Genomic DNA, 23,757 nt, shown 5'->3' with positions numbered 1-23,757 from the left:
AAAACTGACAGACATTTTTAATGTGATTTTCATAATCAGTTCGTATTTCATGTTCCTTTTCTGATCCGCAGTACTGTCCCTTCATTTCTTTTTAGTAAAAGATGCGGTCAAAATGGCGGGGGATTCGCGGGCTACAAAGAGCATATAGCTAAACCTGGCGTTTAAACATCATAGAAAAGTATATTCAATGTTTTTTTTTACCTAATAGTGCTCTCTCTCCTGATCAAAACCCCAAGCCCTGAGATGTCCCATTTGGTGATCACGCTCAAAATTCTTTCATTCGGTGCCAGAGTTAAGCACTACATGAACATGCAAGGTCAGTTTAGGATTGGCATCTGTAATCGCAAAACTATATGCATATATCTGGACACCGGCAATCTAAAACTCTGCAATACACTTCAACTTATTTAAATGTAGCACTTGAACTCACAAATAGTTATTTTAAAAGAGAGTGCTTTGGTCATAAATGGAATAACTCTCAACTCTAGCGCAGTAAACCCAAATATAAGCCTGCACGCATACGCATTGTGCACCTATTTTTTTGCTTGTGATGTTTTCTGTTTTCTGGTCCCTCTGCAAGTTAGAAAATACAACACAAGGTATTTACCTCGGGCTAAGAGGACATCAAGTTTCTTAAATTGCTGTCTTTCCCAAATTCTTGACAATCCTGTTATGACATCATAATGATTAAAAAAAATGACCATTTGACACCATTGTTTACTGCGGGCGATCGAGTCCATTCTCGCTATTCTTTGGTACGTGTACTGAAATTTTCAAACAAAATAACTGAACGGAAACGTTTGTTTCACCGGTCACAATGATCATTGAACGAAAAATGCTAAAACTGCCGCCAGGATTGTACATGAAACCTAATTCCCACTTCAGACGCCGAATGTAATTCCAATTTTTGCCGACCACGACGCCGAAATCAATTAACTGGACTTTATACAGCTTACATTTTTTTAAAATAAAACGTTTAAATAATTGTCAAATTTGTTGTAATAATCTATGCATTAGGCTCGGCACATAAAAAACTCGGGTTCTGAATGAAATCAATCCAAATCCATTACAAAGCCATCCCAAAGCCGTTTTCAACACGTTCCAAAGCCGACAATCGTGACTCAGTGAGCTAAGCGAATAAATTGTTTCGAAATCGTACTGAACAGGGCCTAAAACGAATATGATGGTGTTCAACTGTTGCCAACGTCAAGCACAACGGCGTTTATTAGAAATAACAGATTACCGTTTTTTTTTTTTTCAGTTAAGCCGGAGATAGGTTTTAGATGTTATTGAAACGACCTTTACTTGTACGTAAAAATAATTAAACTTTGAACACTTAAGGGCGAAATGTTAAGCTAAATCTAATAACGCCGACACAGTTAATGAAGAGCTTATGTTTAAATAATATGGAGGCAGTTAATTGTTTTGAAGACTAAAACCTGGGTAAATGAATAGGGGTGTTATATTTTGTCTTGTTAATCAGCCGAAGCTCTGTCAAGAGACACGAAAACAGTGATGTTTTCTAGCACTCCTGCCAAAGTTTGTGATTGGTTGTGCAGCGCTCAACCGGGCTGAATATGTGAACCTTCGAGTTGATTTCTTGTGCTTCAAACTTCTTACTTTCCTTCTGTACAACTCCTGAAAATGTTATTAAAATAGACCTGAACTTTTTGTAGTGAGACACCTTCCAAATAACTCAGATGTATTACCAACTTTAAATGCCAAGAATGATATTACTACACTTTTAGTATTTGTTATAAGAATTTGTTTTTCTCACTTTCTTTGTCATTATAAGAATATCAATAAAAATCTCAAGATTGCAAAAGCCCGTTCGCTGGCCCGTTTTACCTTGAAAGTTTATGTTTGATTCCCTATCGCCTAATGAGCTTACCAATTTTATTTTAATTTCGGATTTGTTTAGTTTCAGACTTGAGAATCTTCATGTTTGTCCCCATATCGTTTCACCATCTCCTGTAGAGATGAGACACTTTCATAACACCCATTAGTTTACTTTACTCGCGCAAAACGTTTGCTTAATTAGTAACATTGTCCTGTGTATAATTATACGTTTTCGCTTTTCTGCTATCTTCGAACTCCTCACATTTAATTTGCATTGAATGACGGTGACATGAAACTGTCTATGCCTTTTTATTGCTTGTGTTTCTTTCAAAATACTTTACCAAATACAATTTACCCAAGACTGCGATTTTTTTTTTCTTTTTTTATGACAGAGGTCGAGTAAACGCGAGGGGTTGTAAACAGCTGTAATTGCATAGTCGGTAATAATTGACTCACATGTAAAACAAATAAAAAGAACTCCTGAATCCTCTTGATTTGAAATATGTTAATTTTTGCTTCCGGCAGAGCGATTGCAAAAAAACGGCTTTAGTTAATTATTGAAGAAGCTTTACTTAACATTCACTCGTCCAATCTGCAAACGGACATGAAAACGCACCATAGAAGCAAACTACGCAACTTTGCTGTGAGAATTGTCTTTCGAAAAGCAATATGCATAAGAATTTTCTGCTGTCACTACTGATTTCACGAAAACATTTCGACCAAGATTAGAACAAAAAGAACGAATAATACACATCTGGATTCGCCATGAGTGCCAAGTTTTGCGCTCAGGAGTTGGAGGAATTTACAATAGTTCTTCATCATCATGGCACCTTAATGTCAACTCTTTGTGTGCTGATCTTGGCCTTTTCTGTTGTGGCAATCCTTGGAAATCTCCTTGTCATTCGGGCCTTGCGGAAAGCCTCGTCAATACCCATTACTTTAAAGAAAATGTTCCTGAGTCTTGCCTTTTCTGATCTAGCAATGGGATTATTTGCGCAGCCAACGTTTGGTATAACCTTCGCAATGATGCTGCATACGAAAGCCAGTGGAAACCAAAACTTTGACAGGTTTTGTCCATTAGCGTTCACGTTATGCCATTTTTCGTTATTTCTGCTGGCTTGTGCATCACTATTGAGCGTAACCATCGTCGCTTTCGACAGACTCCTGGCAATTTCTCTTCACCTCCGTTATCAAGTAATAGTGACTCCAAACCGTGTTAATATAGCCTTGGGATTTCTATGGTTGACAAGTGGTGCTGCAGCTTCCATATACATACTACTTCCCAATAACAACGACAGAGTATCGGAAGTGCTTGAATATGTCGGCCTCTTCATCACAACTGTGGCGTATATTTACATTTACAAAACTGTGAGATATCATCAGAATCAAGTACAAAGCCATTTTCAAAGGCAAAATGATCAAGCGGTAGAGTTACTTCGTCAGAAGAAGTCAACCATCAACGCCTTGTTTGTTTATATTGTTTTTCTCGCTTGTTATGGTCCACATTTATGCTGCACAATTTTGTTAATAGTGGACAGACTTAGACTATCGTTTTTAGCAGCTTATCAGGTGTCCGTATTCTTAGTTCTCCTCAACGCGTCATTAAACCCGGTAGTTTACTGTTGGCGATATCGCGAGATCCGCGAAATGGTAAAGACCACTTTTAAGGGAGAACTTTGTATTACGTAACACGAGAATTAAGGTAGCGACAACGACTGTCAACCCTAAATTTGGCTTTCTCTGTCGCACAAATTTTACCGCGTATTATTTTTCTTTATTTCGTCCTAGTTTGTGCCTTGATAGTGAAATTTTTTCGGTATCGCCCACTGTGAGATATCTGCGAGGCTCGCAATATATTTTCATCTCCGACATTTAGAGTTTGTGACCCGTGTCCATGGTGACAAGCAAGTGCTGTATCAATTTTGTATCTAACCACACGGTGTCTTTCTTTACCGGTTTTTGTCACCTAGGTTTTTCTGGTATTCTCGTAAAAAGCGAGACTCTGTTATATTTGGATTTTTATTGATAAAATTGTGCGACATTAGAATAAAATAGAAATCCACCATAGTCCCTAACGTGATCGATCACTGAAGAAGAAGAGGCAACTCTAAAAAACGAAGTCAGCCTTGGCTCGAAATGTGTTGTTGGCCAATAGCAGAATTTTCCTCTCTTGACACCTTCCAAATGCCTGCTCTGTAATTAGAATAGGAATCGTCTCTTTTATAGGCTAAACACGTCATTGCACTCTCTTCAATTCCTTATTAATTCCATTGTTTACTTCTGCTGATATCGTGCACGATATTCATAAAATCGCGAAAAGCACGGCAAAAACTTTATTTTGCATTTCTTAATCTGGTTCATAGAGACAGGGATTTAGTTCTCGCCATCGATACATCTGCTAGTTAGGAACTCTGTGTTAGAACTCTGCGAATATCTGTTTTAGGGTTGTATTTTGTATTATGTGATATTTGATAATCATGTAACTAAGATTTACTATTCTAAGGAATCTTCTGGCGCTGAAAGGGGCCTTGCGAGCGGTGAAGGCGCGAGTAGAACACTCATAAACAAAACACTCATAAACACTGTTTCCAGCGTTTCTGTGATCGAAGAATCATTTTACCAGGTAACTTCAATTTCAAAAGGCAACCAATCATATTCCACTTGATGAGCAAAACAAAGCAATGTGGCCGCTTTGTTATTCTCCAGTCAATAAGTTTACGGGATGCTTAACTGAAAAAAAAAAAAATGGAAACAGTAATAGAAAAATCCCTGAAATATTTGGCACCAAAGTACCGAACCTGAAATTGGTAGCAGTCGGACGAAATGTCCGCCCTCTCAAATGAAAACCCTGGCATAGATCGATGTTTCATATTAATTGAGTTAGATACTGACTGAATTGATAAAGAAATAGCTCTCATTTGACACTCGATTGAGGCAATAACTTAAGTTAATGAATACACAGCTTCCTTAAACGCGCGTAAATTTTCCTGTCACTCGGCAGAAATATGCAAAAACTTCACAATAACACCACGGTTTCCTCTACATGTAGTCAGCTAGAGCGACAGAATACGACTCGCAAGAAAAAAAAAGTAATTAGTTTTTTTCAGCCACCGGCCAATGAAACAACCACTCGTGGCTCAGATGGTTAATGCTGCTTCTGTCCATTTGACAAATTTTGGCAAACTTACGATGGCCTTTCTTAATTTATCTTTATCAACAATGTACCTCATCTCTCAAAGAGAGATTTAACTGAAAAACTTTCAGGATTCGTGCCAGGGTTCGAGCTAAGACTTGACCCAGGATTCGTGAAATTCTCAGTCGAACCTGAATAATTACAAACCAAAAAACAACTGACAGAAAAGTGTCATGGAATAAATGATTGAAGCTATGTACTTTTCATGAAGCGATGCTCTTATTACCGTGTGGCACAAAATTGTTGCGGGTTCTAATTTTTGCGAGTTTTTTTCCACGATCCGCAAAAACCCTGCTGGCGAAATTATACCTACAAACCCCACATGTACGATGTACAATCTTGTTGATGCCATGTACTTAAAACGTCTCTTTAAATGAGACGATCATGAAATTGCCCTTGATACACTACAGGTATAGCTGCCAAAAAGTTTACAGAAAAGCTAGGACCGTCTGAAGGTTCTATCAACCACACTGGGGCAAGACGTTATTGTAATAGAGTGACTGATTACCGTGCATTGTAATAAAAAAGCCGAAAATGTTGAGAACGTGACTTTCTGAAACTCCCCAAAATTCAGTGATACCCAGATCGAACAATCAGTCTTTCACAACCTCATAAATTAGTTCCGCAAATTGCAAAATATCGCCAGTCCTTAAAATTAAACTCCCGCAAAAAAAAAAAAAAAAAAAATCATGCTCCACAGTACGCAAGATATATAGACGGATGTGTGTTTTAGAGATGTGTCAGTTATCAAAACAGGATGCGAACCCTCAGTCACGGAAACATGACGTTTTTATTATTACTTTCCAATGTTTAACTGGTGTAACGCGTCAAACAAGCTGATCAAAGTTGAAGAAGCGCTCATGACTAAATCATGAGCAGGTGGCTAATTGTGTTCCTGTAAAAAGAGTATATCAACAAAAAAAAATCCCGGTTATAGCGAGTGGCTGAAAAGAAACAACAACAAAACGGCGATATATTAGAAGACGGGACTCTAAAATTAAGCTTCATGGCTCACCGGCTCTGTAGTCAGAAATTGGCCGAAAATGCAAAACTTGTCAATCATCAAGGAACTTTCATGTTGATATTTTGCGTTTTAAATTTGATATTTTCTCTCGTTGCAACCCTGGGAAATCTTGTTGTTATTCGCGCCCTTTGTAAAGCTTCGTCAATACCCGCTACTCTTAAGAAGCTGTTCCTGAGTCTTGCTGTCTCTGATTTTGCTGTGGGATTGTTTGCACAGCTTATGTTTGGAATCATCGTCGCAGTGATGTTGAAAATGGCAGCGAATGGAAACTTTAACTTTGACTTCTTGTGTCCAAGGATTTTAACTGTGTGTTATTTTGCGATATACCTTCTGACTTGCGCATCATTTTTGACTATTGTCCTTATTGCTGTAGACAGAGTTCTGGCCGTGTTTCTTCACCTCCGATATCAAGAGCTTGTTACCTCGAAACGTGTTGCTATTGCATTGTTGTCTCTGTGGCTAACAAGTGTTGTGGCTGTCTCTTCCTCATTCATTTTGCTTCCTGATCAAAATAACATGGTGGTTGTTACTTTTGAACTTTTCGGTCTTCTCGTCACAACTGTGGGATATGTCCGTATTTATAAAGTTGTGAGATATCATCGAAATCAAATAGCGAGCCAGTCTCAACTACAAAACAATCACACAATGAGGATACTCCGAGAAACGAAGTCGACCATAAATGCTTTGCTTGTCTACATCGTTTTCCTTGCTTGTTTTCTTCCCAATTTGTGCTGCATTTTTCTGCTGAGAGCAGATAGTCTTGGATTGTCTTTGTTGGTAGCTAATCACGTGTCTGGATTCCTCGTTCTCCTGAATTCTTCATTAAACCCCATCATTTACTGCTGGCGATATCGCAAGATTCGCAAAATCGTGAAAGACTTAATAAAGCGTTTATTCGTCACCGAGAATCTTATGACTGATGGTTCACAATGAAAGATAGCAACTTGCAAGAGATATTTTCGAAAAGGGGAATGTTGTTAAACATAAGGGAAGGCAATCGAAGGCAAACTAAGATCGAATCGCTCAATTTTAAATTAGCCACAGGCCATCCAAAAGAGGTTCCCTTTTGATTTGGCAGCTTGTGAAATGAGGCTGACAATCAGGTGAAGGATCACAAAACATTAGTTTGGTATTCATTATAACATTTAATCGGTAAAAAAATATTTCCCGCCGTTTGCAGTATTAACCACATGCATCATCTCCTTAGTTTTTTTAACGTGAATGACGCGAAGATAGTTGAAATGAGGAGAATTAGAGAGAAAAATACTTGTAAAATAATGAACACAGCCCGGTTTGGAAAAGTCAGTACACACAGAGAATGCACAACGATGGGGGAAAAAAACTGAGAAAAAAAAACTACCTTTTATTTTCACTACTGAGTTAGTGCTTCTTATATTTTCCTTCTATTTGCCGGGAATCAGAGAACACTTCTTGTAGTATAGACCCTTTTCGTAAATTGCTGCCAATTTCAAATTATTTTGTATGCATTTAAATTAGCCTTACTAACCTCGTTTCAGAGTAAAAATTCTTTTGAATTACCAACTTCAAAATGAGTTTAGTAAGGCTGATTTTAATACTTGCAAAAGAATTTATAATTGGCCGCCATCTACGAAAGTGGTCTATAAATGACTGACGCCAGACAATTTCAGGGTTTTTGCCTTAAACCACATCGGACTTAATTTTCTTCTGCTAGTTATATTAAATCTGATCAGTGTAGATCATGGTACTGATAAGTTTCACGTTTAGCAAGCTTTGCAAAAATATCTTAAAATTGTATTTGGATAGTCTCTAATAATAATTTGCATTTGTTTTCAAGATTTAACTTGGAAATAAAGTAAAAAGAAACTGTCCCCTTTGTCATATGTCAGCCATGCGTACATTCTTATTACTTTTTAAACGATTTATTGACGTAAGGAACATATTATTTAAACATTTTAACAAAGGAACCCAAAACATCACGTGATTGGCGAAACCTAAAACATAAATTAAGTGAAGAAATGTGAGCTGTAAAAAACTTGAAAAAACCCCTCAGTTCTGAAGACAGCTCAAGAGCCACATAATTCATTAGCGTTATGTTAAATGGAAAGAAAATTTTAAAAAGTAGCTAATAGTGACCATTTGGCTAATTGTTCTGGGAGTCACGTCCGGTACTTATCTAGTCTCTTCAAAATCCACTCCTGGTTGCTATGGTGATCCTAGTTTATAGTCAGAAGTTGTAAGAGGGTCTTTACGTGCTACGCCTTCTTCATTTTTTTTCAGTTGTTCGTTGAAAATTTGATTTCTTTACTCCTTGCAGCTATAAGATCTTCTTGTACACCCCTTTCCTCATTATATCCTAGCAGTGGAAAATAAATGACATATGTGAACTACGGTGAAAAGAGTGACAGAGAATGATAAAATAAATTAAATTTGCCTATGTTTTTATCTTTAGCGAGGTATTGAATGAAGATTGCATTCACCTTTTTGAAATGGAGTAAAGGGATCGCATTAGAGAAGGATAACAAAACGGAAAAACTACGACTTTCTAAAGCTTTATATTTTGCCATATTGGATGAAGAGGAATCCCATTGTAGGGACCTATAAGCGGGGTGATCGCAACACTTGGTTCCACTGTACATAAGGTGGCTGTAACTCGGAGTTTCACGCCTCGAGGGAATGATCAAACAGGCTTTATTGCGATGAAAAACACACATTCTGTGTTTTATATGTACAACATGTTTATGGTAATTAAGGTGCTGGTAGTCGTATTGTGCTCATGTGAATTCATTAAATACATGTAGTATTCAGAAACAATTGAACCTAAGTGGCGACATTTGGGAGTGTTTTGTACACGCTACGTTAAGTCTGCAAGTGAGGTTAACAAATTAGCCCATTTCATATCCAGACAGGCTAATTTAAGGTAAGAAATTACTCCAAGTATTACATCAATATGTATTCTACCAGTTTTCCCAAAGATTTTCCTCGATGTCGATTTATTATCTGATATTTTGTTGCGTGCGTTGTCTGTGCTCGCTAACCGCCAAGATGTATCTATGATTTATTATTCAGAATAGACATCTGCTTTAAAATGCTCGTTTGCAGGCTGCATCCTATTTTCAATTACAATAACTAATCTTAGAGACCGAAAGACTATTTTACTGGAGACAATCACACACGCAAACTTTTCCAGATCAATGTTCGAGATAAAGATCGCGGCGCGAAATTAATTTGGCTTGCTAGGGTTACTCGAAAAACGCGTAATTTTAGGGTCGAGTTTTGCTCTTTTAGGGGCAAAATACGTAAGGCCATCTCGACAAGAAAATATAAATCCAAACAGCCTAAAAATTTTCTGCCCTCCCCACGTCTCCCTCGCTACTAACACAATATAGGAATCTTGGGCCCGCGTTTGATGGAAAAACATCGTCAGTGTGTTGTGGGTGGGGAGGGGTAAGTGAGGACAAAGTTCATTTATTGGTAAAAAGGGGGTCAAGAGTTTTGGCAAGCTGGATTGCAATTCATCAGCTTGTAATTTGATTTGCCTCTGTTCGTTTTACAAACTTCAAGACTTCGAAAATCGGAAGTAGCATTGAATTTCTGTGTTTAATCGTCATGAAAAGAAAACTAACCAATGAGAATTTTAGCGTGGAACAAAGCATAGCGACCTTTTTGCTAAATGGACCAATAGCGTTACGTTGAAGCATGTAGACATTGCATCTACTAAATATACTACATCTCTAAATGCAAACAAATGTCTGTTCTCTTTGGCCTTCAGTTATTGAATGATTGAGTATTATGATCCTAAATATCACTGATCACTGATGAGTTTACAGCTTATGTATATTTTGTTCAAACCTAGCGATAATAATTATTTATTTCTCGGATGACACTTTTTAGATATCCCCGGCCGTTGATTCGGATTTATTTTAGCTACGTCTTTTTCGATGCTAGTTACGTTAAGAACCAAATCTTTCGACGATAGCTTTTTAACTTGCTTAAACCTATAATGCTCATTTTCTCGCGTTTTCGTGCGAATTTATTTGAATTTGGCTGGTTGTCATTTCCGTCTTTTGACGTAGTTGTTGTGCTTTGTGATAAAAGTCTCAAAACATTAATGTGAAAAGTGCAAACAAACAGATCGGAGACACCACATTGAATGCTTTGTTGTCAAGATCTATAAAAGAACAGAAGTTTTGGTGTAAAAAATATATTGAGCTTTAAACAAAAGCTTTGAAAAACAAATAAAAAAAAAGTTTTTGCCCTAGCAAGCGATTATATTAGTTGTCTTGATTACAATTGTCTTTTGATGAACAGCTTGTCTTTTTGGTTTAAAGTTTTGCTGCCCGACCTAAAAATACTCTTGATTTGACGGCCATCGGAATATCAACGTTTGCCATGGTTGCCTCGTTTTGTACTCAGAAGCTGGAAGTACACGCAAAACTTGTTCAATTTAACGAACCTTTCGTAATAGTATTTTGTGTTGTGAACTTATTGTTTTCTTTCCTGGCAATCTTCGGAAATGTCCTTTCTATTCACGCCCTATGGAAAGCCTCGTTGATACCTGCTACGTTAAAGAAGATGTTTCTGAGTCTTGCTGTGTCTGATCTTGCCGTCGGAGTGTTTGCACAGCTCGCGTCTGCTGTCGTCAGCGCACTGATGTTGAAGGTGTCAGCGAGTGAAAGCTTTTTCTGTCCAACATTTTTAACTGCTTATTATTTCTGTGTATTTCTTTTGGCTTGTGCATCCTTCTTAAATGTAACAGCCATCGCTGTCGATTGACTTCTGGTTATCTGTCTCCATCTGAGATATCAAGAACTCGTGACTCAGAATCGTGTTGTTCTTGGCTTGATCTCGTTATGGCTAACAAGTGGTGTCTTTGCATCCGTGTCTATTTTGCTTCCAAGCCACAATAACTACGTATCTGTAGTGACTGAACTTTCAGGGATTCTCGTGACAACCGTGGCCTATATTTTTGTCTACAAAGTTGTGAGATATCATCGGAATCAGATTCAAAATCAAACTGAGGCGCTGCCAGATCAAGCGATGGAGGTACAACGGGAGCAGAAATCGTCTTTTAATGTTTTGTTTATCTATGTTGTTTTCCTCGTTTGCAACATGCCTAATTTATTTTCTGGTTTTTTGGGGGAAGCCGATAGATTTCGAATGTCTTTTTTAGTAGCTAAACATGTCACAGTATTCTTAGTTCTCCTCAACTCTTCGTTAAACCCGCTAATTTACTACTGGCGATATCGTGAGATTCGCGAAATCGTCAAAAGGACAGTAAAGAAAGCAGTTCCGTTCACCTAAACATGAACGCTAGATAAAGAAAAGTTCGTTTTTTCACCGTCTTCTGATGAAACTTCAAAAAACGTATTCATGACAATGATAGTGACATTATGGATTTTGGTGTTGTGCAAAATTGTATGCTTCGTTTTCAAATTGCTTTCAGTTTCTTCCTAAAATTTCGTGCTTTTTTAAATCAAAAAATCATAAATGCCCTCCATTTAGTCTATTCATTTGTTTCTAAATGTTCTTTCTAAACTTCGGAGAAACGAGGAAACGTTGCAATTTTGTCGACCTTACCAAGCCACTGCACACTAATGGCTGAAAGTGTGCAATGGCTCAGCCAATCAGATTACAGCATTTACATTAGTATACTAGAAGAATTCTACTAATAAACAATTAGACCCGTAGCCCGCAAGGGCTACGGGTCAATAGCCCATGAGGCGAATGACCCGTGCCCCTTGAGGACGAAGGGTCTAATTTTTTTTGTATCACCCAACTACAGTGGAACCCCGCTATAACGAAGTGCCACGGTACCGAAAAAATTGTTCGTTATAGCGGGGTCTTCGTTACAACGAAGACCCCGTTATAACGAATTATCTGGTTAACTGGAAAAATATTCGTTATAGCGGGGTAATTTAAAATTACCAAAAATTCGATACTACACGTAGAAATCATTACTTTTATTCATTTGATACTGTAAACTGTAAGTGTAACGCGCTGACAATCAGTGTAGCCACATTCCCGATTTTTTCGTTCGAACTAATCTCGCTTATTTCATCGGAAAGGCCCGTTTTTTCAGGACTCTCCATGTTGGCTGATTCTTCTCGTGTCAATTGCTAGACTTCCCCGTATGTTCTGTTTATTTTCTCACGGGCAAATTTGGTCACGTGCTAGGTAACGAGTTCTTGAAGAGATTGAAAGATAACAGCGACACGTTCGAACAGTTTTTTCTTATTACAAACGCATCCGCTTTTTAGGTCAAGTGTTTAGTGATGAGCGCAAGCACAAACGCTACGTTTGGATCGTGTATTCGAGGCTTCCATGCGTACAAAGACATCTGGGATGCATCTATTGGTGAGGTTTTAGAATGCGAGGTTAAAAGCTAGATCCTGAGTACAAAATATTCGTTATAGCGGGGTAAATTGTGCATTAGGACCGTCAAAATCTATTCGTTATAGCGGGGATTTCGTTATAGCGGGGTTTGTTTCCACATATTCTACTGTAATTCTGCCGGCCTTTCAACTGTTGTTCGTTATAACGGGGTCTTCGTTATAGCGGGGTTCGTTATAGCGGCGTGCCACTGCAGTCGGACAGAAAAGGCAATAATAAAGTTAGCAAATGCAAGTTGAAGATATATTTATTTGGGAATAAAACGAAAGAAAGCGTCACGCTCGTTTGCACCAATTTCGCTACTCGAGGACTATTACTAATAGTCCCTCTAGTAGCGTAGCCAATTAAAATGCAAGATTTGCATTAGTCCACTAGTTGGGTGATACTAATGTTTATTAGAATTCTACTAGTATACTTATGCAAATGATACAATCTGATTGGCTGAGCTACTTGTACACTATCAGCCATTAGTATCACCCACCTAGTGGACTAATGCAAATCCTGCATTTTGATTGGCTACGCTACTAGAGGACTATTAGTAATAGTCATCGAGTAGCGAAATTGGCGCAATCGAGCGTGACGCTTTCTTTCGTTTTATTCCCAAATAAATATTTCTTCAACTTGTATTTGCTAACTTTATTATTACCTTTTCTGACCGACTAGTTGGGTGATACTAAAACAATTAGACCCTTCGCCGTTAAGGGCCACGGGTCAACAGCCCATTCGGCTTCGTCTCATGGGCTATTGACCCGTAGCCCTTACGGGCTACGGTCTAATTGTTAATTATCATAACTATAAATCTCGCTAGAAAAATAGCTTGGAAACTCATTATGCGACAATCAAACCGAAACCGTTGAAAAGCGTACAAAATTTAGGATCGAAACTAAAGAATCATTAAGTGGAAAGTTCCCTGGGAGGTTCGTAACACCTTGCACTTTGTTGGGTTTTCAATTTTGTTACGATCTATCGCTATCCTTTGTTCTCAAGTAACGTTCTGGTTGGTTAGCGCGAGTAGTCGCACTGTAATAAATGTAAATTTAGGCGCAAAACTGACACGGGAGGAAAGCAAAGAAGCACAGCTGTCTAAACATTTGCGAGAAGGAATATATGTAACTTGTAGACTGCCATATGCACGTATGATTAATCTTTGCTATATACGTCGTAGTCGTGATTTCATTGCTATTAAATAACATCGTATGTACGTTTCAAATGCTTAGTATGTATTGCCACGACCTTGGGCCAATATTTCCCATTATTATATGGCTGTGTCTCACAAGGACTGGGAACTACCGAATTCACGACTTAGATTGGCTGAAATCGATATTGAAAGCGGTCTAGATTTTCCCATCTAGACCGGCATCTAGACCGGTTACATTTTGCGGTGAAAAAGTTGCAAACTAAAATGCAAAAATTTTCCTTCGAAGATTATTTATTTATTTATGGAATTGCCAAAAAGCCTGATGAGAGAAAAGGATAGAGGACGAGCAAAGTTTGGCAGAATTGAGTTCGGCTCATCGCCGTTTGCAAGCAAAATGTCAGCTAGTACAAACCAGTGACATTTAAACGAATTAAATTTTTCTTGTTTGCCATATAATAAACATCTTATTAACCGAGCTTAGTCAGTCTGCATGGGACAATCTTGACTTCGGTCGTGTGCACAGACCTCACTGCGTTCGGTCTGTACTCACGACCTCGGTCAAGATTCTCCCATACAGAACTCCTGCTCGGTTAACAAGAGCTAAGTACGGCCCTCGCGCTCGGTAGATGTGAAGTTTATTTGATTTTTTTGCATTATGAAACACTCTTGAAACACTCGCAGCGTGATTTGTTTGCTGATGTTAGTTGACTATGCAGAAGTACAAGCCAATCGTTCATACGGCATTTTTTTTTAGATTTGAGATAATGATTGAGGGACTTGATAACTTGAATTCACATCGTCTGTAGAAGAGAAGTTCTCTTTCACAGAAGACATTCAGAAAACTGACAGGCATTTTTGATGTGATTTTCACAATCAGTTCGTATTTCATGTACCTTTTCTGATCCGCAGTACTGTCCCTTCATTTCATTTTAGTAAAAGATGCGGTCAAAATGGCGGGGAATTCGAGGGCTACAGAGAGCATATAGCTAAACCTGGCGTTTAAACATCATAGAAAAGTATATTCAATTTTTTTTTTTACCTAATAGTGCTCTCTCTCCTGATCAAAACCCCAAGCCCTGAGATGTCCCATTTGGTGATCACGCTCAAAATTCTTTCATTCGGTGCCAGAGTTAAACACGACGTGAACATGCAAGGTCAGTTTACGATTGGCATCTGTAATCGCAAAACTATATGCATATATCTGGACACCGGCAATCTAAAACTCTGCAATACACTTCAACTTATTTAAATGTAGCACTTGGACTCACAAATAGTTATTTTAAAAGAGAGTGCTTTGGTCATAAATGGAATATCTCTCAACTCTAGCGCAGTAAATCCAAATATAACCCTGCACGCATACGCATTGTGCACCTATTTTTTTGCTTGTGATGTTTTCTGTTTTCTGGTCCCTCTGCAAGTTAGAAAATACAACACAAGGTATTCACCTCGGACTAAGAGGACATTAAGTTTCTTAAATTGCTGTCTTTCCCAAATTCTTGACAATCCTGTTATGCATCATAATGATAAAACAAAAAAATACCATTTGACACCATTGTTTACTGCGGGCGATCGAGTTCATTCCCGCTATTCTTTGGTACGTGTACTGAAATTTTCAAACAAATTAACGAAACGGAAACGTTTGTTTCACCGGTCAAAATGATCATTAAATGAAAAATGCTAAAACTGCCGCCAGGATTGTACATGAAATCTAATTCCCACTTCAGACGCCGAATATAATTCCAATTTTTGCCGACCACGACGCCGAAATCAATTAACTGAGCTTTATACAACTTACATTTGTTTTTAAATAAAACGTTTAAACAATTGTCAAATTTGTTGTAATAATCTATGCATTAGGCTCGGCACATGAAAAACTCGGCTTCTGAATGAAATCCATCCAAATCCATTACAAAGCCATCCCAAAGCCGTTTTCAATACGTTCCAAAGCCGACAATCTTGACTCAGTGAGCTAAGCGAATAAATTGTTTCGAAATTGTACTGAACAGGGCCTAAAACGAATATGATGGTGTTCAACTGTTGCCAACGTCAAGCACAACGGCGTTTATTAGAAATAACAGATTACCGTTTTATTGAAACGACCTTTTCTTGTACGTAAAAATAATTAAACTTTGAACACTTAAGGGCGAAATGTTAAGCTAAATCTAATAACACCGACACAGTTAATGAAGAGTTTTTGTTTAAATAATATGGAGGCAGTTAATTGTTTTGAAGACTAAAACCTGGGTAAATGAATAGGGGTGTTATAGTTTGTTCTGTTAATCAGCTGAAGCTATGTTAAGAGACACGAAAACAGTGATGTTTTCTAGCACTCCTGCCAAAGTTTGTGATTGGTTGTGCAGCGCTCAACCGGGCTGAATATGTGAACCTTCGAGTTGATTTCTTGTGCTTCAAACTTCCTGCTTTCCTTCTGTACAACTCCTGAAAATGTTATTAAAATAGACCTGAACTTTTTGTAGTGAGACACCTTCCAAATAACTCAGGTGTATTACCAACTTTAAATGCCAAGAATGATATTACTACACTTTTAGTATTTGTTATAAGAATTTGTTTTTCTCACTTTCTTTGTCATTATAAGAATATCAATAAAAATCTCAAGATTGCAAAAGCCCGTTCGCTGGCCCGTTTTGCCTTGAAAGTTTATGTTTGATTCCCTATCGCCTAATGAGCTTACCAATTTTATTTTAATTTCGGATTTGTTTAGTTTCAGACTTGAGAATCTTCCTGTTTCTCCCGATATCGTTTACCATCTCCTGTAGAGATGAGACACTTTCATAACACCCATTAGTTTACTTTACTCGCGCAAAACGTTTGCTTAATTGGTAACATTGTCCTGTGTACAATTATACGTTTTCGCTTTGATTCATTTTCTTAATTGTAGCATTTGTATTTTCACGACACTTTCGCTTTTCTGTTATCTTCGAACTCCTCACATTTAATTTGCATTGAATGACGGTGACATGAAACCGTCTATGCCTTTTTATTGCTTGTGTTTCTTTCAAAATACTTTGCCAAATACAATTTACCCAAGACTCCGAATTGTTTTTTTTTATGACAGAGGTCGAGTAAACACGAGGGGTTGTAAACAGCTGTAATTGCATAGTCGGTAACTCCTGAATCCTCTTAATTTGAAATATGTTAATTTTTGCTTCCGGCAGAGCGATTGCAAAAAAACGGCTATAGTTAATTATTAAAGGAGCTTTACTAAGCATTCCCTCGTCCAATCTGCAAACGGACATGAAAACGCACCATAGAAGCAAACTACGCAACTTTGCTGTGAGAATTGTCTTTCGAAAAGCAATATGCATAAGAATTTTCTGCTGTCACTACTGATTTCACGAAAACATCTCGACCAAGATTAGAACCAAAAGAACGAATAACACACATTGGGATTCGCCATGGGTGCCACGTTTTGCGCTCAGGAGTTGGAGGAATTTACAATAGTTCTTCATCATCATGGAACCTTAATGTCAACTCTTTGTGTGCTGATCTTGGCCTTTTCTGTTGTGGCAATCCTTGGAAATCTCCTTGTCATTCGGGCCTTGCGGAAAGCCTCGTCAATACCCATTACTTTAAAGAAAATGTTCCTGAGTCTTGCCGTTTCTGATCTAGCAATGGGATTATTTGCGCAGCCAACGTTTGGTATAACCTTCGCAATGATGCTGCATACGAAAGCCAGTGGAAACCAAAACTTTGACAGGTTTTGTCCATTAACGTTCACGTTATGCCATTTTTCGTTATTTCTGCTGGCTTGTGCATCACTATTGAACGTAACCATCATCGCTTTCGACAGACTCCTGGCAATTTCTCTTCACCTCCGTTATCAAGCAATAGTGACTCCAAACCGTGTTAATATAGCCTTGGGATTTCTATGGTTGACAAGTGGTGCTGCAGCCTCCATATACATACTACTTCCCAATAACAACGACAGAGTATCGGAAGTGCTTGAATATGTCGGCCTCTTCATCACAACTGTGGCGTATATTTACATTTACAAAACTCTGAGATATCATCAGAATCAAATACAAAGCCACTTTCAAAGGCAAAATGATCAAGCGGTAGAGTTACTTCGTCAGAAGAAGTCAACCATCAACGCCTTGTTTGTTTATATTGTTTTTCTCGCTTGTTATGGTCCACATTTATGCTGCACAATTTTGTTAATAGTGAACAGACTTAGACTATCGTTTTTAGCAGCTTATCAGGTGTCCGTATTCTTAGTTCTCCTCAACGCGTCATTAAACCCGGTAGTTTACTGTTGGCGATATCGCGAGATCCGCGAAATGGTAAAGACCACTTTTTAAGGGAAAACTTTGTATTACGTAACACGAGAATTGAGGTAGCGACAACGACTGTTAACCCTAAATTTGGCTTTCTCTGTCGCACAAATTTTACCGCGTATTATTTTTCTTTATTTCGTCTTAGTTTGTGCATTGATAGTGAAATTTTTTCGGTATCGCCCACTGTGAGATATCTGCGAGGCTCGCAATATATTTTCATCTCCGACATTTGGAGCTTGTGACCCGTGTCCATGGTGATAAGCAAGTGCTGTATCAATTTTGTATCAAACCACACGGTGTCTTTCATTACCGGTTTTTGTCACCTACGTTTTTCTGGTATTCTCGTAAAAAGCGAGACTCAGTTATATTTGTATTTTTATTTATAAACTTGTGCGACATTAGAGTAAAATAGAAACCCACCATAACCCCTAACGTGATCGATCACTGAAGAAGAAGAGGCAACTCTAAAAAACGAAGTCAGCCTTGGCTCGAAATGTGCTGTTGGCCAATAGCAGAATTTTCCTCTCTTGACACCTTCCAAATGCCTGCTCTGTAATTAGAATAGAAATCGTCTCTTTTATAGGCTAAACACGTCATTGCACTCTCTTCAATTCGTTATTAATCCCACTGTTTTGCACGATATTCATAAATCGCGAAAAGCACGGCAAAAACTTTATTTTGCATTTCTTAATCTGGTTCATAGAGACAGGGATTTAGTTCTCGCCATTGACACATCTGCTAGTTAGGAACTCTGTGTTAGAACTCTGTGAATATCTGTTTTATGGTTGTAGTTTGTATTATGTGATATTTGATAATCATGTAACTAAGATTTACTATTCTAAGGAATCTTCTGGCGCTGAAAGGGGCCTTGCGAGCGGTGAAGGCGCGAGTAGAACACTCATAAACAAAACACTCATAAACGCTGTTTCCAGCGTTTCTGTGATCGAAGAATCATTTTACCAGGTAACTTCAATTTCAAAAGGCAACCAATCATATTCCACTTGATGAGCAAAATAAAGCAATGAGGCCGCTTTGTTATTCTCCAGTCAATAAGTTTACGGGATGCTTAACTGAAAAAAAAAAAAAAATGGAAACAGTAATAGAAAAATCCCTGAAATATTTGGCATCAAAGTACCGAACCTGAAATTGGTAACAGTCGGACGAAATGTCCGCCCTCTCAAATGAAAACCCTGGCACAGATCGACGTCTCATATTAATTGAGTTAGATACTGACTGAATTGATAAAGAATTAGCTCTCATTTGATACTGGATTGAGGCAATAACTTAAGTTAATGAATACACAGCTTCCTTAAACGCACGTAAATTTTCCTGTCACTCGGCAGAAATATGCAAAAACTTCACAATAACACCACGGTTTCCTCTACATGTAGTCAGCTAAAGCGACAGAATACAACTCGCAAGAAAAAAATAATAATTAGTTTTTTTCAGCCACCGGCCAATGAAACAACCACTCGTGGCTCAGATGGTTAATGCTGCTTCTGTCCATTTGACAAATTTTGGCAAACTTACGATGGCCTTTCTTAATTTATCTTTATCAACAATGTACCTCATCTCTCAAAGAGAGATTTAACTGAAAAACTTTCAGGATTCGTGCCAGGGTTCGAGCTAAGACTTGACCCAGGATTCGTGAAATTCTCAGTCGAACCTGAATAATTACAAACCAAAACACAACTGACAGAAAAGTGTCATGGAATAAATGATTGAAGCTATGTACTTTTCATGAAGCGATGCTCTTATTACCGTGTGGCACAAAATTGTTGCGGGTTCTAATTTTTGCGAGTTTTTTTCCACGATCCGCAAAAACCCTGCTGGCGAAATTATACCTACAAACCCCACATGCACGATGTACAATCTTGTTGATGCCATGTACTTAAAACGTCTCTTTAAATGAGACGATCATGAAATTGCCCTTGATACACTACAGGTATAGCTGCCAAAAAGTTTACAGAAAAGCTAGGACCGTCTGAAGGTTCTATCAACCACACTGGGGCAAGACGTTATTGTAATAGAGTGACTGATTACCGTGCATTGTAATAAACTAGTGAGACAATCTCAGATAGTGCAGAGCGCAATTGATAGCTCTGATACAGTAGTCCCATAAGTACTCACCCCTGCTCGGTTCACTTCCGGTTTGTGTCTACCTTGGTAGTCTGCTACGGCTTTTCCCCTTTGCAGTGTGTATGTTTCAAGGTTGTATTTTCATTCAAGGTCCTAACATTACGCACAAATTAATTACTACTGGTGCTTTAAGTTGATTTTCGTTCATTTTAAATTCAACAATACGCTGAAGCAGCAAACGTGACAAGTTAGCTCTTCACGCCAACTTTGTAACTTGATACTTTTGTTTTCCTCGCAAAGCCATGTAATATGACACCCCTGTTTTCTCCAAAACATACGGAAGACGTCCTTGTTTTTTGGAGATAAATGAAAGAAAGTTAAATATCTGATGTAGTGATGAAGTAACGGAACAGAGACGATGTTTTACTAAAAATGCAAATTTTTACCGATGAACAAGAACTAATTTAATTATCAGATAGTCACGAAATACCACTTTTTTCTGTTGCCACCTTTGTTGTTAACAATAAAACAATTCAAAATTAACACACAACGATATTGATGGCTGAGAAGCTTTTCAACGAAAAGTATTGAAGATAAACAGCGCTACTTGGCCGATATGAATGAGTCTCCTCAAAGACTGATTAAATTAATTTGAACTTTCATTAGGTGCCACGGCGTCTGCAGCAATATTTGAGCATTTTCCTGGTTTCTTTTGTTACAAATTTACAATTTGCGGAGTATTAAAGCCACTAACTTGAGAACTTTTTGGTCTCTCTTACAGACACAATTAAGGCAAGAAATAAACAAGTCGCTAAGGAGAAGCAATATATTTGAACCCTGACAAGCACACTATTGTAGATTGAAAACAGCAGATAATATTTGTTGAACCGACCTGTTTGTAATTTTAAAAGCTACGCAGCCACAGTAACGTTTCACTTTTGCAATAAAAAGGGACAATTGGCGCTACCTGAAAAATAACTGCCGTCCTTGGTCACATGACACGATGTATAAAATACTGCGTGTAAAGATAGTGTATAACACTAACAATGCTAGAACGCTTGCGTCTTACATGTTGAGCTCTACCATAAGGAAAACCACTCAACATTTGTGCGTGATTCCGTATGCAATGTATCCTTCACCTAATATAGAAGCCACGAACCCTAACTAATCTACGCATGCGTTTAGGGCAAATTAGTTTTGTTCTAAGGAGAATGGTACCACAAGGAGAGCAAGGGGTTACCTGAAACAAATATATAGCTTTGCGATGTTCAAAGTTAAGCGATGGTGATGGAATGTGTTTTACGTAGAGTACACATGTACTTTTCGCACCCTACTCCCACTACTTCCTTGCCTTTAGACTAATTAATTAATTGAAATTAATTAATTAAACAAACATTAAAGTTTACACCTTAGCGCCATAGTTCCTTAGCGGCAGGCAACCCCCATAACCATCCCAATAGTGCACTCTGCACTAAAAAGCCGAAAATGTTGAGAACGTGACTTTCTGAAACTCCCCAAAATTCAGTGATACCCAGATCGAACAACCAGTCTTTCACAACCTCATAAATTAGTTCCGCAAATTGCAAAATATCGCCAGTCCTTAAAATTAAACTCCCGCCAAAAAAAAAAAAAAATCATGCTCCACAGTACGCAAGATATATAGACGGATGTGTGTTTTAGAGATGTGTCAGTTATCAAAACAGGATGCGAACCCTCAGTCACGGAAACATGACGTTTTTATTATTACTTTCCAATGTTTAACTGGTGTAACGCGTCAAACAAGCTGATCAAAGTTGAAGAAGCGCTCATGACTAAATCATGAGCAGGTGGCTAATTGTGTTCCTGTAAAAAGAGTATATCAACAAAAAAAAAATCCCGGTTATAGCGAGTGGCTGAAAAGAAACAACAACAAAACGGCGATATATTAGAAGACGGGACTCTAAAATTAAGCTTCATGGCTCACCGGCTCTGTAGTCAGAAATTGGCCGAAAATGCAAAACTTGTCAATCATCAAGGAACTTTCATGTTGATATTTTGCGTTTTAAATTTGATATTTTCTCTCGTTGCAACCCTGGGAAATCTTGTTGTTATTCGCGCCCTTTGTAAAGCTTCGTCAATACCCGCTACTCTTAAGAAGCTGTTTCTGAGTCTTGCTGTCTCTGATTTTGCTGTGGGATTGTTTGCACAGCTTATGTTTGGAATCATCGTCGCAGTGATGTTGAAAATGGCAGCGAATGGAAACTTTAACTTTGACTTCTTGTGTCCAAGGATTTTAACTGTGTGTTATTTTGCGATATACCTTCTGACTTGCGCATCATTTTTGACTATTGTCCTTATTGCTGTAGACAGAGTTCTGGCCGTGTTTCTTCACCTCCGATATCAAGAGCTTGTTACCTCGAAACGTGTTGCTATTGCATTGTTGTCTCTGTGGCTAACAAGTGTTGTGGCTGTCTCTTCCTCATTCATTTTGCTTCCTGATCAAAATAACATGGTGGTTGTTACTTTTGAACTTTTCGGTCTTCTCGTCACAACTGTGGGATATGTCCGTATTTATAAAGTTGTGAGATATCATCGAAATCAAATAGCGAGTCAGTCTCAACTACAAAACAATCACACAATGAGGATACTCCGAGAAACGAAGTCGACCATAAATGCTTTGCTTGTCTACATCGTTTTCCTTGCTTGTTTTCTTCCCAATTTGTGCTGCATTTTTCTGCTGAGAGCAGATAGTCTTGGATTGTCTTTGTTGGTAGCTAATCACGTGTCTGGATTCCTCGTTCTCCTGAATTCTTCATTAAACCCCATCATTTACTGCTGGCGATATCGCGAGATTCGCAAAATCGTGAAAGACTTAATAAAGCGTTTATTCGTCACCGAGAATCTTATGACTGATGGTTCACAATGAAAGATGGCAACTTGCAAGAGATATTTTCGAAAAGGGGAATGTTGTTAAACATAAGGGAAGGCAATCGAAGGCAAACTAAGATCGAATCGCTCAATTTTAAATTAGCCACAGGCCATCCAAAAGAGGTTCCCTTTTGATTTGGCAGCTTGTGAAATGAGGCTGACAATCAGATGAAGGATCACAAAACATTAGTTTGGTATTCATTATAACATTTAATCGGTAAAAAAATATTTCCCGCCGTTTGCAGTATTAACCACATGCATCATCTCCTTAGTTTTTTTAACGTGAATGACGCGAAGATAGTTGAAATGAGGAGAATTAGAGAGAAAAATACTTGTGAAATAATGAACACAGCCCGGTTTGGAAAAGTCAGTACACACAGAGAATGCACAACGATGGGGGAAAAAAACTGACAAAAAAAAAACTGCGTTTTATTTTCACTACTGAGTTAGTGCTTCTTATATTTTCCTTCTATTTGCCGGGAATCAGAGAACACTTCTTGTAGTATAGACCCTTTTCGTAAATTGCTGCCAATTTCAAATTATTTTGTATGCATTTAAATTAGCCTTACTAACCTCGTTTCAGAGTAAAAATTCTTTTGAATTACCAGCTTCAAAATGAGTTTGGCTGATTTTAATACTTGCAAAAGAATCTATAATTGGCCGCCATCTACGAAAGTGGTCTATAAATGACTGACGCCAGACAATGTCAGGGTTTTTGTCTTAAACCACATCGGACTTAATTTTCTTCTGCTAGTTATATTAAATCTGATCAGTGTAGATCATGGTACTGATAAGTTTCACGTTTAGCAAGCTTTGCAAAAATATCTTAAAATTGTATTTGGATAGTCTCTAATAATAATTTGCATTTGTTTTCAAGATTTAACTTGGAAATAAAGTAAAAAGAAACTGT

General features: G+C 38.0%; 3 protein-coding genes and 2 pseudogenes across 3 annotated transcripts; all 5 read left to right on the top strand.

The window, feature by feature from the left end:
- Positions 1-2,331: 2,331 nt before the first annotated feature.
- On the top strand, positions 2,332-5,719 carry LOC149108266 (high-affinity lysophosphatidic acid receptor-like). The gene has a single exon (XM_089296197.1). It carries the CDS (start codon positions 2,605-2,607, stop codon positions 3,526-3,528), a length of 924 nt encoding a protein of 307 aa, XP_089152323.1. The 5' UTR covers positions 2,332-2,604; the 3' UTR covers positions 3,529-5,719.
- An 86-nt stretch (positions 5,720-5,805) lies between these two features.
- On the top strand, positions 5,806-7,905 carry LOC149108265 (melanocyte-stimulating hormone receptor-like). Its single transcript, XM_089296196.1, has one exon. It carries the CDS (start codon positions 6,039-6,041, stop codon positions 6,987-6,989), a length of 951 nt encoding a protein of 316 aa, XP_089152322.1. The 5' UTR covers positions 5,806-6,038; the 3' UTR covers positions 6,990-7,905.
- A 2,245-nt stretch (positions 7,906-10,150) lies between these two features.
- Positions 10,151-11,509, top strand: LOC149108264 (adenosine receptor A2a-like; annotated as a pseudogene).
- A 4,993-nt stretch (positions 11,510-16,502) lies between these two features.
- On the top strand, positions 16,503-20,126 carry LOC149108263 (adrenocorticotropic hormone receptor-like; annotated as a pseudogene).
- A 329-nt stretch (positions 20,127-20,455) lies between these two features.
- On the top strand, positions 20,456-23,757 carry LOC149108262 (melanocyte-stimulating hormone receptor-like). Its single transcript, XM_089296011.1, has one exon. It carries the CDS (start codon positions 21,895-21,897, stop codon positions 22,843-22,845), a length of 951 nt encoding a protein of 316 aa, XP_089152137.1. The 5' UTR covers positions 20,456-21,894; the 3' UTR covers positions 22,846-23,757.

This window comes from Orbicella faveolata, unplaced genomic scaffold, assembly GCF_042242905.1.
Source record: "Orbicella faveolata isolate gen_17 unplaced genomic scaffold, um_ofav_v1 contig_26, whole genome shotgun sequence".
NCBI lineage: Eukaryota > Metazoa > Cnidaria > Anthozoa > Scleractinia > Merulinidae > Orbicella > Orbicella faveolata.
Note: the sequence above shows the minus strand (reverse complement) of the source record. Positions and strands in the feature narration are given on the sequence as shown.